The 15,172-nt window shown below is 40.5% G+C and overlaps 1 protein-coding gene across 9 annotated transcripts in view; it reads right to left on the bottom strand.

Moving 5' to 3' along the window:
- The window catches only part of HERC1 (HECT and RLD domain containing E3 ubiquitin protein ligase family member 1), a 139,403-nt gene that overhangs the window by 95,367 nt on the left and 28,864 nt on the right, over positions 1-15,172 (bottom strand). For all 9 annotated transcript variants that reach the window (XM_063449413.1, XM_063449409.1, XM_063449414.1 and 6 more), the window contains exons 4-14: positions 12,409-12,504; positions 10,869-11,063; positions 10,397-10,708; positions 9,528-9,624; positions 8,766-8,909; positions 7,308-7,435; positions 6,943-7,087; positions 3,977-4,148; positions 2,991-3,125; positions 990-1,155; positions 297-422 (exon numbers count right to left, since the gene is read on the bottom strand). In XM_063449413.1, coding sequence (XP_063305483.1) covers positions 297-422; positions 990-1,155; positions 2,991-3,125; positions 3,977-4,148; positions 6,943-7,087; positions 7,308-7,435; positions 8,766-8,909; positions 9,528-9,624; positions 10,397-10,708; positions 10,869-11,063; positions 12,409-12,504 — 1,716 coding nt within the window. The remainder of the gene's footprint in view (positions 1-296; positions 423-989; positions 1,156-2,990; positions 3,126-3,976; positions 4,149-6,942; positions 7,088-7,307; positions 7,436-8,765; positions 8,910-9,527; positions 9,625-10,396; positions 10,709-10,868; positions 11,064-12,408; positions 12,505-15,172) is intronic.

The following is a 15,172-nucleotide window of genomic DNA, read 5'->3' on the forward strand; positions in this document are numbered from 1 at the left end:
TATGCAGGGTTATTTAAGACTTCCCTTGCTTAATATTTAAAGGATCACTCCAAGCACCATGACCACTTCAGTGATTTGAATTCACACACTTTAACATATTACTAGTTTTTTAATGTTTTCCTTGAAGGTCAAAATAGTGTTCCAGGACACCTCTAATGAGTATGTAATGTAACAATTAACAGTGCAATCTGACAAATCAGCCAAAAAATATATAGTGTGTCACAGGTATCGAGGTTGGAGTTCAAGATCGCTGGACTAGAATAACTTGTGAACCTGGACATTCATTGCATCCCTACCTGGCCTTTGGAAAGACTTTCCCATCTGTCGGGTCCTTGTGGTAGGAGCGAGTGTAACAATTCCATTCTCTCCCGGAGAGGTGGTAGCAGCATCGTGGCTCCAACTGAGAGAGTCTCAATGACAACCTGTGAATATAACGATTGTAAGTAGACCTCCAGGATTGCAGGAAATAGAGTAGGACAATGGCGCTCAAACTCCCACTACTCCTGGGCAGCAGCCATAACTATAGTACACATCAGAACCAGTACAAGTCAGCTTACACCTTATGGGTCAATGCCAATAACCTCCCGTTATTTAAATGTGCATAGGGATTTAGGATGGTGTGCAGGTAACTTTTCTGTTTGTTTGTTAAACTCCAATTAATTTAGGATTATGAAAGTCATCTTTATACTGTATTTTACTCTGAAGATGTTTTTTCTTATTCACATTTATCTTTTTAGATTATACTAAAAAGCTTAATTCCGCTGAGGGGCTTCCAAGGTGTAGACCGGGGTTACACCCACTGGCCAAACGGAGAAAGGAGGGACGGGACACCAGTATGATGCTACAACAGGGTCTCAGATTGCCCGAGCCTGGAGATCGGCTGACCTGGTTCAAACCTTTAGAATGTTACAGAATAAAGACCGTGAAGAAGAAAATTCAGATATGCAATTTGTAAGTTCAATGATACAGTAATACTACGGAGGCCTCACCTCTTGAATTTCATCTGGCACACTGGCATCCATGAGCCGGAAGAGCAGATTGCGGAGTGGTCCTGCTTGACGGCCCAGAATGCTTGTGGCAACTCCACCAGCCAAAGCCAATGCCAAATGGTTGGACAGCATCTTCAAGCAGAGTTTTAGGAAACTGTGGTGCTCTCTGAAACAATGAACATGTGCAGTGTATGACTGGGATTGTCCGGACGGCCTCAAACGTTAGTACAAAATACGACGCCTCCCTGCAGGCTTGCAAGTAAAAACAGGTCACTTTCTGAGAAATGGCACGGTTTTGCAATTCTTACCTCTCTAGTAGTGGTTAGACAGCCACTAGGTCTTTGGAACTGAAATAGATTTAATAACTGAATCTATTTCACATCTGGTGACAGCATGCAAACTATGTATGTGCCAGACGCTGGGTGTACTCATAGAGAAGCAATGGATTGGCAGATGGCAGTAATTGCCAAACATGTCCTATATTTTAACAATGCTTGCGGGTGGCTCTGTGCTCTCAGCCTATGACTGCGGTTTAGGATGGACAGATTCACACTTGATTAAGTGAAAGCTTCGTTTCTGCATTATCAGAGCAGCCAAAGACAGGACAAACTATGTGTGCAATGGAGAGTCTTGTGTCTTTGACAAATCCTTCTAAAGTAGTTTGACTAATCTGGAAGGTGGTATCCATAGATCTATACACCATAAAAATCCGATAAGGGAAACAAAAAACACAGCACCTCACCATGGATTAAAAAAACCAAGACCCTGCTCTCGGCCCTCCATAATCAGGAACAAAAATGGGAGCTACAAGACCCTCAGTTTACAAGTGACATTTAAGTTCCATCAACCTTGCCAGTTCTTCAAGCTGAAAATGTGTTTGTTAAGCCTAAAGAAGTCAAAATGTTGCTAGTTCCACTTAGGAGGGTGGAATAAATTGGCCTCTTTAAAACTGATGAAATAATAGCACAATAGCCACTACAATGAGCTATACTATCTATGCAGAGATTAAACTTCTGGAATCATTCATCTGATATGTCCATTGAGTATTACTTTGTCCCCTATGTTCACTCCTTTCAAAACAAATGACACAGAATTACACCTGTAGGGGAATATATGCAGGTCAATGACTGCAAGATCACTGTCCAACCCATTGAACTAGACGTGTGCTCATCAGATAGCAGGTCCTGCTCAGATTTACGCTGACTGGTCACAGAGTTATTATCATGGTGACCGTAATAAACAAAACATGCGCAAAGTTATCTTAAACAAAGCAAGCAAAATGTTCTGCGGTGGGTTATCTCAACCGGAAGTGTAGTGGCTGCTTCGAAATAAGGGACTAAGTTGCATAATCAATAATAATCATTTTAAAAAGCCTTTTACAACCATGGGAGCATTATTCTTATCATATATAAACTAATTAAGTAATGTAATCTTGTTATATTGATGCGAACACAAAGGCCTTAAATATTGATGACCATAAGCACTCCTTTATCCAGTCCAAGGCTGGAGCAGTAAACTCAGCGAACTAAAAAGGCCCAATCAGTGTAATGCAAACTGTAAGAAACTGTAATTTGTTAAATAAACCACATATCATTGCTTGCGCGACTCATAGAAAAAAAAAACAAAAAAAACAACAACAATTATACTATTATTTACATGGAATTAGTGCAAAAGCCAAAATGGCTTTAATACTTGAATGTAAAATGGCTCAGATACAAAAGGTTAAAATATGATGAAGAAAGTCACCTACAAACACACAGTATTACAAAAAAACAGTACAACAAATCCTAACATGTGTGGTTTTCTGAAGTGCCCCTTTAAAACAAGACACAGACCGAGATACACAGACCTTAAGCCACTTAACATATGAAACCACACATTTACTGTGCCCAAAGATAAATGATTACATACAAAGAAATTTGGAGTACAAACTGATATATATATATATATATATATATATATATATATATATATATAAAAATACAGTCACTCTAGATCTACCTGGAGGATGGAAAGGGTAAGGGTGGTACATCACTGTTTATTTTCTCGCAGTATCTCTCAAGAAAAGAGCGCAGGTGGAAGAAGGTACTCTCTTCTAAATCAACGCAGTAAGGCCGATGCCACGCAACAACTTGTCTAGAAGAAGAAGAAAGTGTTAACAACTTACACTAAACACACATTATATTGATATATATATATATATATATATATATTGCAGATGGTCGTGAAACCATTTGATGCCTTAGAGTGCCATGCCCTAGTTATCATGATGGGAAGTAATAATGCCATTCGCGATTGAGGTCTGGAGAACCATGGATTTACTCTGAAGAATAGTATTACAAAAGTATCTGCGAATCATCATGTACGAAATAAAATATATTAAATGAACACTATAGCATTAGGAATAAAAATATGTATTCCTAACGCTACAGAGCCCTAAAAAGGTGACTAGGGCCCTGTTCCGCGGCGAATAAATGGTTAATCATTTATTTGCTTGCCTTAATTTAGCGCCGGTGACCTCTCCTCCTCCATCGACGTCGGCTCCCGAGTGGAGCAGAATGCGCATGCGCGGAGAGAGGAGTGCGCGCGCATTCAAACCTACCCATAGGAAAGCATTACTCAATGCTTTCCCATGGGGATCTTTCTCGACGTTGGAGGTCCGTGAGGACGTCCAGCATCAAATAAATGCAATTTACTCAATTTACCCCAAAAAATTTCAGGTCAAAAAAGCCAAGCTAGCACTACAGCGGAGTTAGAGAATGTTTCTAAATCAGTACTTTTGCCTAAAGGTTGCCATTAAGTTCTCAATTCACCAGAAGATTACCTATCTGTGTTAATTACCGTATATGTTTAATTGCGTTTATAGAAAGGATTCTATTTGTGAGTTATTCTGGTGCACTCTTAGGAAACAGTCGTACTGCTGTCACTTTACCAACAAGACAATTCCAAATTTTCACCTTTTTCAGGTAGAAAATGTTACCCTTTACCTGTCCCTGGGAAGGGCTGTCCATGCCAGGCTGTGCGAGGTTCCTGCCGAGATCTGCTGTATAGCTACTCCGTCTAGCCCACTCACTTTCTTTGGCTTGGTGATGGGGCCAGTTGAATTGCCTTGCCCACACTGGCCCATTGAGTTGTTCCCCCATGCATAAACCTCATTATCTAAAGGAGACACAAATAACAACACACTAGGATAGTTCAAGCAGCAAAACAATTCTAAAATCCAAACAATGTAATAAAAAATAACTATTTTAAAAATAAAATATAGTTTGTAGCAATAGCTTCTGCTCTTTACAATAAACACAATACCAAGGGGAAAGCCACAGATATCATTATCTGCAGCATTACACACATTCTAGCTAATTTTAGACTTCATGTCTGGCTGATGCAATACATTCTGTTAAATGTACGATTACAATTTATGGTCTTCAAATGAGACGTAACTGCAACTGGAAGTAACTGCAAAAGAAAAAAACATCAGTTTCTGACGGCAGGAACTCTTGAGATAATTGGACAGTTCTATCAAAATTATCCCTATAAATAGCTTGAAGCAGGCACCCCATGCTAGAGAGTCTGGAAGCAGCAGGCGCCCCGTGCTAGAGAGTCTGGAAGCAGCAGGCGCCCCGTGCTAGAGAGTCTGGAAGCAGCAGGCGCCCCGTGCTAGAGAGTCTGGAAGCAGCAGGCGCCCCGTGCTAGAGAGTCTGGAAGCATCAGGCGCCCCGTGCTAGAGAGTCTGGAAGCGGCAGGCGCCCCGTGCTAGAGAGTCTGGAAGCGGCAGGCGCCCCGTGCTAGAGAGTCTGGAAGCAGGCAGGCGCCCCGTGCTAGAGTCTGGAAGCAGCAGGCGCCCCGTGCTAGAGAGTCTGGAAGAAGCAGGCGCCCGTGCTAGAGAGTCTGGAAGAAGCAGGCGCCCCGTGCTAGAGAGTCTGGAAGCAGCAGGCGCCCCGTGCTAGAGAGTCTGGAAGCAGCAGGCGCCCCGTGCTAGAGAGTCTGGAAGCAGCAGGCGCCCCGTGCTAGAGAGTCTGGAAGCAGCAGGCGCCCCGTGCTAGAGAGTCTGGAAGCAGCAGGCGCCCCGTGCTAGAGAGTCTGGAAGCATCAGGCGCCCCGTGCTAGAGAGTCTGGAAGCGGCAGGCGCCCCGTGCTAGAGAGTCTGGAAGAGGCAGGCGCCCCGTGCTAGAGAGTCTGGAAGCAGGCAGGCGCCCCGTGCTAGAGTCTGGAAGCAGCAGGCGCCCCGTGCTAGAGAGTCTGGAAGAAGCAGGCGCCCGTGCTAGAGAGTCTGGAAGAAGCAGGCGCCCCGTGCTAGAGAGTCTGGAAGCAGCAGGCGCCCCGTGCTAGAGAGTCTGGAAGCAGCAGGCGCCCCGTGCTAGAGAGTCTGGAAGCAACAGACGCTCTGTGCTACAGAGTCTGGAAGCAGTATAGATTCCCTGTGCGACAGAGCATGGAAGTAGCAGGCACACAGCCAGAAGACCTTCAATCTCAGAATATTTCTGTACATTTTAACGTTCAGTTTCTTAATGGTGAACACTTGCAAAAGCAAAAGAATACCCTTTGATGATTAAAATAATTAAATAAAAATACACAGTGATTTAAAAAAAAAAACAGCAATGATGTGAAAAGTCAGTATGTGTCCACTTGGCATCCGTGCAACGTGTGAGTTAGTCACTTTTTTTTTTTTTTTTACCTTTAAGGGCTCTTCTACTTTACAAATAGTTAGGAAATATTGCATGGAAAATCGCCATCTGCGCCCTGGTCATCATATTTGCAGCAGCAGGAGCCTATATGCGTGTACTCACTTTGAATGTCAAAGCTCAGCTTATGGTCATAGATAAGAGGTTTGCACTTGCCTGTACGTAGTTGATTATATTGATTCACTTTTACAGTGGCAGGTGCACAAGATTAAAAGTGCACACGAATAAAACCTGCAATCAAGCCTTTGGGAGGCAAGGCACGCAGGAGCAAAGACTGATAGTGAGCAATGGTCTGCATGTAATTTCACTACAGAAAAAAAAGTCAACAGATGCCAGAACAGCACATATATATCCAAAAAGATCCATGTGCTTGCGTAATGGCTTTTGTGTTTGCTTTATCTTCTATTTGAATATGAATGTATTAAAAAGCTTACACTGGCATGTTGGTAAAGGGACACTCCAAGAACAATAACCACTTCATCTCATTGCAGTGGTTATAGTAGACCGAGAATATTATGTCATCCCCTTTTTTTGGTCCGTTTTCATGTAGTTTGGTGCAAATAATGGTATTCCTCAGCACCCTAAGCCCATTCCTTATCCTGCCAATACCATAGTTGGATTTCTTTGAACACAAATAGTGGGCCTGCTTCGGGAAATATTAGGTAAGCCATAGTGATTATGTTGTTTGAAATGTCCCTGTGAGGCTCCCATAATATATGAATTATAGTAACTTCAAATATTTATTATAGTAAGAGTCATTAATGCATTTTTGTGACACATTATGTTGGACAGTTAAAGGGACACTATAGTCACCAAAACAACTTTATCTTAATAAAGCAGGTTTGGTGTATAGATAATGCCCCTGCAGTCTCACTGCTCAATTCTCTGCCAGTTAGGAGTTTCATATTCACGTTTTATTTTTTTCCCACTGCATAATTTGATGCGTGGCAAAATGTTTAACAAAAAAAAAAGGCGGGGGGGGGGCTGAGGGAGGAGGAGATAAGAGTACAACCGAGAGAGATTTGTAGATGTAAGCGCTTGAAGTTTTCCATTATTAAACAACCGTATGGAAATAATATTTAACATAAAGATTTGTGATTACGTATATTATAATACTCTTATTATACACCTGCGTATTAATGTTAGTAATGCTTGAATATAAGTGATCTCCCCTTTTTTCAATACATTTTATTTAAAGAAAAAGACAAAAAACAAAAGACAGTAATTTGTAATATGAAATTGCACTGTATTCTGAAAGTAAACATGCATACCGTGAGATAGAGCAAGGCAGTGGCTGTCTCCAATAGAAATGTCAACTATTCTAGTGGCAGCCAGTTCTTCGATAAGTTTAGGTCGCAGAGCTGTGGCTTCTGAAGATCCACATCCCAGGCATGCTCCGCATCCCCAAGCATAGACCTAAACACAAGCGGTATATATATATATATATATATATATAAAAAAACAACAACAAAAAAAGAAACATTTTGCATATGGATTCGAACGTTAGGATGGGTTTGGGGTTTTTAACACTGTGCAAGCAACACAGGCATGAAAAAGACAGAACATGAAACAAACAAAAAAAATTAGACAATAAAAGGTGTTAAGATATAAATGATATACTTCTCCTTTCACGTACCTGTCCAGTCGATGTCAGGGCTAGTGATGATTGACTTCCCGCACACACTTTCCTTGTAAACATTCCCTGAAGTGCTTCCACCACCTTTGGCTTGTATACTCTGTTAGTGTCACCATGTCCCAACTTTCCTGAGAACACAAAAGACAAATATATAAATACAAATGTAAAAAGTGTGTTAAATAGACCATCCAGGTACTCACCTACAAGTGATTTTTGTTTTTCTTACTCATAGTCTTTACGTCGCCTTTAAATACTGGTTTTGATCTATAAGCCCACTTCCTAACCCTCACATCCCAAGACAATTCCTGATTAGTTGAAAACTTATTGAAAAGAACAGTGATTTGCTGCTAATGAATGAATCAGAATAGGAGTGCCTTTCTAATTTGTTTCTGTATATTTTAATGCATTGTCTATAAATATGCCAACACTAGCCTGAATGTCTCTTTAATTATATAATCTTGTATAGGAGATAACTGAAGGGTAACCTCTAAGCACCAAAGCAGTCTTGTGGTTTTGCAAAGTTAATGGTGCTTAGAGCTCCCTTTGCCACCTTTTAGTTCTGAGAGTCACTTCGAACTACAGCAATTTGTTAAAAATTGCTTCGGCTCTATGCTTGCACCTCAGAGCTGTCAGTCAGGCAGCCAAGAACAGCTTTAGGGTGTTAATTCTGTCCTCCTGGAGAGTTCTCAACTTTTTGGAGAGTGACCCAAGCAGGGGTTTTGGCTACAGCTGAACTAGCTATGTTTAACGGATAGTAACATTCTAAAATGAGTGGAAGTACTCTTTAGGGATAAACTACTTATCCCATAAACCTCTTATAGACAGATTTATTGGATAAGAAAAAAAGACCAGCTAGACCAGAAGACCATGCTCCTAACTGGATGTCTCTTTCTGGTTTGGAAGGGGTCTACGAAAACATGTGGACCAATGCAACTCTCTGGGTTCAGCCACACTAAGCCAGCTTACTAAGAGGACTGTTTTAATCAAGCAAGGATTTAGCAACAGTTGCCCACCCATTAAAGATCTAATCAAAGATAAACATTTAAGGCAGGAACTGAAAAAGGTTTGTGAAGTGCAGGAGCCAGATTGGTCATGTTTAAGACTTCCCACCCATAAAGCACTTTTCCTTCTTGGAGTTCTTTATGGTAGAGTAGTATCCAATTTAAAAGGCCCTTTTATAAAACAGCCAGGAAGGTTTACTTCCTGCTTCCATTAGATTCCCTGAGCGAACGGAAGTGGTGGCATTTGCAGTGGAGTGTTTGTTTTAAGAACAAAATATTTTCTTAGTAGTTAGGAGGAGGTACATTCATAAAGCTCTGTAAAATATACCCCAGAAATATAAGCATGCACAGAAATACTTGGCTTGGTCAGTACCCGAACAGAGGTCATTAAAGCATCACCCTAGTATTCTGGACAGGTTAGTGTTTTACATCAGAGAAAGGAGTGTGGTGTACATACCGTTATCCCCTCCTCCAAAGGACCAGACAGTTCTTCCATCTTTGGACAAAGCTATGGTGTGGGAGCTACCACAAGACACTTCCCCAACATTACTGATATCTTTTACCAGAGTTGGGATGTTCCGACTATTGCTGTCTCCGTGGCCTAAAGATAAAATAGGCATGAAATTAAGCAGCCTTTATTCTTTAAACCTAGAGTTATGCGCTGAATAGGTTAGAATGTGAAAAGCCAAAAGGCAGCCAAAAGATGAAAAAACATCACCGGACACAGAGTTTCCATAAAAGCTAGGGATCTGTAACATCAATAGTCAACTCATATTCTGCAAGTAATATCAGTCTTTTCAATGATTCACCCTTTGAATATTGGAACATTTCCTCCTCCGGTATTCAACATCCTTGCAAAAATGTAAATACATCTTTAAAATATACATTATTTTCTTAAATTAGAAAGAAGGAAAAAAAAAATAATAAAAGCTTTGTTATAGGCTCTGGATAGTGATATCCAATGAAGATTACTGGAAGAGAATGTATCAACTCTGATTGATTTTTAACTCTGGTAGTTAAGTCAATGCAGTGAATTGCAAATTTGAAAAATGCCATTCCATATCCTACTGCTTGCATACATGACGATATAACATATTGGCTAGTGCTATGGCGGTCTCTAAACCTTGTAGCTCTCAGTTACTTGGCTCACAGGGAAGTTAAATCTGTGACCAGTAATTAAAACATTGCTGTAGTGCACATATGAAACAGGCTGTATTACCAAGTCTTCCAAAGTCTCCTTCTCCCCACGTATACAGCTCCCCATCTTCTGTTACCGCAGCACTATGTCTGTAACCAGCCGACACACAAACCACAACCTGACAGGTGAGAGGAAGACAGGAAAATCAATGTGAGACACAACAGGAAGGATTTTATTGTAGTATACATTGTATCAGTGACAAGGTGCACATATAAATCAACTCAGGAAGGAATTATTTTAACAGATCATTTCATTAAAAATAGAATGTTAGAAACCTCATAATTCAATTAAACATATAACATCAGGAACTGTTCTAAAGGCAGATCCTTTAAAGGGACACTACAGTCACCAGAACAACTACAGCTTAATGTAGTTGTTCTAGTGCCTATAACAACATGTCCCTTGAGGCATTATAATGTAAATACTGCCTTTTCAGAGAAAAGGCAGAGTTTACACTACGGCCTAGGAACACATCTCGTGGCAGACAGCCACTAGAGGTACTTCCTGGAGATGTGCGGCACAGTGCGCAGCACCTGCTTTCAGAATCTCCACGCCCTGCATGGAGGCACTGAACGGGCCTCAAAGAGATGCATTAATTCAATGCATTTTTACGAGGAGATGCTGATTGGCTAAGAGCTGCGTTTTGCCCGGGCTAAATTTTTGTTGCAGTCTGGCACGGACTGTGCTTACATCATTGATTAAGTAATAGTGTTTAGAAAGGTCCATTCTATTGACCTGTGTGTCTAAATTGATCAAACAGCATCAACAGTGTGTAAATATATTGTGGTAATATAAGGGACAAAACCCCCACTTCTTTATATAATGCTACCATGCAATTACAGAGGTTACCAAAAAACAACATGCCATTAGGCCAGAAAGAGGCCACTTACCTTTCCTTGCAGTGTCCCCTGTATAAGCTTTGGGTATTTCTGTGTAGAGCTGTTTCCATGGCCCAATTTTCCATAGTCACCATCACCCCAGCTGAAGACTTCTCCTTCAGTGGTAAACGCTAGTGTGTGTCCATCAGACCCTTTGGAGGACGATACTTTCTTGATAGAGCGGTGTGGCTCAAAGGTTAGCTTTTTCAATGTAGACTGATTGTTGGAGTCTCCTAGTCCCAGCCTCCCATAGCTGCCTTTTCCACAAGCCCTCACAGAGCCATCCGTGGATATGACAAAAGTGCAGTACTGTCCAGCTTCAATCTACAAAAAGATTAGATGCAAATACACTCAGAACTTTTAAGATGCAGAAACCTAACAGAAAAGTGTTCAAACATGGTTGAATAGAAGACCTACTGACAAAGTGAAAACCAGTTATTAGGAGACCGTGAAACATGTGGATTGGATGTTGAAAGACACTTACGGTTTGTGCATCAGAGAAACAGGGAGCCACCTTGGGCTGTAAGATTTTCTCTTGGGTTCCTTCCACTAGCTGATGGCTACTGTTGCTTCCCCAAACATATACTTCGCAGGTTTCGGACACGACCGGACTCTCACCAGTCTGGATGCTATCGGGACTGGCACAGGTTCTGGAATAGTCTGAAGCCATCTGGCACACCTGAAAAGCAAAACATATAGTAACTGGGCATTTAAAAGACAACCGGTGAGAGAGTGTTTAGGGAATCTGTTAAAGTCACCAGAACAACAACACCTTATTGTGTTTGTTCTGGTGAGTAGAATCATTATTTTCAGGCCTTTTGCTGTAAACACTGTCTTTTCAGAGAAAATGCAGTGTTTACATTACAGCCTAGTGATAACTTCACTGGGCACTCCTCAGATGGCTGTTAGAGATCCTTCCTGGGTCATGGCTGCCTAAAATGCAACCAAACATTCAGTATCTCCTCCCTCTGCATGCAGACACTGAACTTTCCTCATAGAGATTCATTCATTCAATTCATCGAGGAGATGCTGATTGGCCAAGGCTGGGTTTTAATTGTGCTGGCTCTGCCCCTGATCTGCCAGTCTCAGCCAATCCTATGGGGAAGCATTGTGATTGGATCAGGCTACCACTTCTGCTGATGTCAGCAGGCAAGTCTAAAGGAAACAAAGCCAGAGCTAGCAGCTCCAGACTTGAATACAAGTAGGATTTTGCTATTTTTAGGGAGGCATGAGAGGACCAGGGGGGCTAGATGGTGGTTTTAACCCTATAGGGTCAGGAATACATGTTTGTGTTCCTGACCCTATACTGCTTCTTTAACCTAGAAGGTCACCTCAGCAGACATTTTTTTTTTATCTGGTGCAAGGTGATGTTCCAGGTCAATAAAATACAAACCTCGACTTTGTTGTTAATCAGAAATGCAATATTTGGCATTATGAGTTAACTCACATTTTATGAAATACTAACTTGATAGCCTTAATCTAGTAACCTGTGGTAGCCCGGCTATTGATGAACAAAACCTCATAATTCAAGTGAGTTACAAAAATAGCATTTAGGCTGGAGGAGAATCGTGGGAACTGAAGTTCAATAGCTGCATAGCGAAAAATTGCTAATTTTAAAAATATCATTACCATACTTAAGGTGGGAGGCAAGCTAAATCTTTCATTATTTAAAAAGATATGAAGACACAGCACACACATTTTTTTTATTATATATGTGTGTGTGTGTTTTTGGTTAAAATGGTACTTTAAGATACATGGAAAATTATGAAAAAAATGAATAATTACAAAGGAAGATAAAGATGAGAGCAAGAAAGAGGTGTGTATAAACGGAAAAATCTTTATTACATCTCACAGATTATCTACATTTGAAGGTGTTAGATGGAAGCCAGTAGTATTTGGTGTATATGCACATGATGTTTTGTGAACAACACCTGTTTTTCTCGTTTCTTGCTTTGAGTACATACTGGCAACGATTACATTTGAAACATACAAACCATGTTCTGGTAGACACAGACAAGTCTTACCTCCTCAAACAGGCACAGAGCGGCCTCGTACAGAGAGCACAAGCCATCAGATGTCCTGGTGGGTTCTCTCCACTGGCTACGGTCTGCTGAAGAACCCTACAAAGGAAGCATCGGGGGAAGGATAGATTGGTCAATAGAAAAAAAAAAAACACACACACACACACACACACACACACACACAATATTACCACTCATTTCTTAAATTAACTAAACAGGTAAAGTATATCAGTTCGAGATACTTACCACTTGGACACTAACTATACACATAAAGCTTCTTTTTACAGAATCCTGCTAAAAGAGGGTTTATTGTACCTACACCACAGTCTATTAACGTTTGTGTGTCTGGCTTTAAAATCACAAAAAGAGAACTCGAATAGAAATCCTGGTTAAAAGAGTTCTTGCTTATATTCACTAGATGAATCCCGAGAAACGGTTTGTGAGCAGTAGGTATGTTTAAAAAGAATAGCAGTCCATTAGGGTAGTATGCTATTAAAACAAACAATCTCTGCAATGCTTAAACAGACCCGCTTTGTTTAAAAGAATGTGTGCAAATAGTGACCAATTAAAGATATGATTCTCAAGAAGCAGCAGTAGAGGATGGATGTTAGAGAGGTTTCACGGTTTACATAAAACACAATGCTAAAGGAAATGTTAAATTTATTTGGATAGTTTTGTTATTTTGACAATGCATGAACAGGATACATTTTAGACTGTGGGATCCAGGACCGGGTGTGAGAATTAGATACTTCTAACACCACAACAAAGCTCACACAACTCTGCATGCAATCACTGCCGAATGCACCTGTGTGAGTGGTTTACCTGTAGCCTAGGCTGAATGAGACTGGTCAAACTGGATAAAGGAATTAAACAGTATCTATAATTGGGAAGGGTTCCATTTGGCTGTAGACGGAGGTTGTGCGGCAGAGGTTGGCCCTTTACACACTTAATACTTACACCACATTATTACTTGTGCACGGTGCAAAAAGACAAATCCGTTCTAAAATGTTCAATTATGTTTCACAGATATAAACCCTGGTTATCATATGCTTTACATCAAACAGTAATAGAGACTGTTCAGAATAAATACAGTGAAGAAAGAACATCCAAGGGACAATGTAATGTACCATTAGAGAGCAGGCGGCCCCTTCAAATAAATATCAATAGCATGGCAGGGAAAGGGTATGGCGCATGGAAAATGACATACGTCCACACAAATCTACAGAAACAAAGCAAGATATACCTATACCTAAAAAATACAAAAGAAAATACGCTCATAGGGGATTAACGTTGATATAATAAAATGCCCCTTATTTATATATCACACTCACAAGATTGAGGTTGTTTTCAAGCCCATCAAAATTATGTAGATTCTCTTGGATCCCTCGTTGTTAAAGGAATGGATATTACATGCAAGAGATGAAAGATGACATAGTGTAACACTGTTTTGAAAAAGTATAAATTGGCTTTAATGGTTGCACTTACAGCATAAAAGGTGTAAAAAGGCCCATCAATACAAATCTGTCGTCCAGACAATGCAGGGAACGAAATCCTTGTAGAGATCTCAGCCAGATAGACAAATATAAAATCAAATAAAATTAAATAAAAGTTCAAATAACTCTACGCGTTTCGTCTGTCTTAGCAGACTTCCTCAGGAGCACTTCATCACTCCTGAGGAAGCACTTCATCACTCCTGAGGAAGTCTGCTAAGACAGACGAAACGCGTAGAGTTATTTGAACTTTTATTTAATTTTATTTGATTTTATATTTGTCTATCTGGCTGAGATCTCTACAAGGATTTCGTTCCCTGCATTGTCTGGACGACAGATTTGTATTGATGGGCCTTTTTACACCTTTTATGCTGTAAGTGCAACCATTAAAGCCAATTTATACTTTTTCAAAACAGTGTTACACTATGTCATCTTTCATCTCTTGCATGTAATATCCATTCCTTTAACAACGAGGGATCCAAGAGAATCTACATAATTTTGATGGGCTTGAAAACAACCTCAATCTTGTGAGTGTGATATATAAATAAGGGGCATTTTATTATATCAACGTTAATCCCCTATGAGCGTATTTTCTTTTGTATTTTTTAGGTATAGGTATATCTTGCTTTGTTTCTGTGTATTTTGAGGATTAAGAGGAATCCTTTTGCTATACCTTACCATACGAAGGGAAGTAATTATCCTTTTGCATATTCTTCACATACTGCACTTGGGTGGTCTAGAACTTGCATTTCTGTCCACACAAATCTACCTGCCGTTGTATGTATCATGGTTCTCCAACTCTTATCTTGGCCTTATTTGAAACGCCTTAGTCTCTATCCAAAACCTTACTCCAGCTATACTTTTACACAACTTACGTCTGTTTCGTCTCCACACCTCACATAAGCCTTCCCGCACCAAAAAAAACGCTAAACTCTCACCAGTGTTCACAAGTTGCACACCACTCTCTTTTTCCTTTCTATTTTGAATGCTCTCCTCAACAGTAGTTAAGTCTTCTTTCCTTCAAGTCATATATTTTACCCCCAAATTGTCATATTCCTCACTCATTTTTATTCAGAAGACATTTTACATCCTCAAACCATTCTCCAGGCCTTGCAGCCTCCATCCACTCCCATTGTATGCCTGAAAACCTTCAGATGGATCCTTTTTCATTCCCGTAAATCAGCCTCACTTGTGTTTACCATCCCATCACCAACTCACTGATTTAAAACTCCTCTCGCACAAGATCTAACCGTTAGCCCTTTATAAGTTCTCTTTAT

This window comes from Pelobates fuscus, chromosome 3 (assembly GCF_036172605.1).
Source record: "Pelobates fuscus isolate aPelFus1 chromosome 3, aPelFus1.pri, whole genome shotgun sequence".
Classification (NCBI taxonomy): Eukaryota; Metazoa; Chordata; class Amphibia; order Anura; family Pelobatidae; genus Pelobates; species Pelobates fuscus.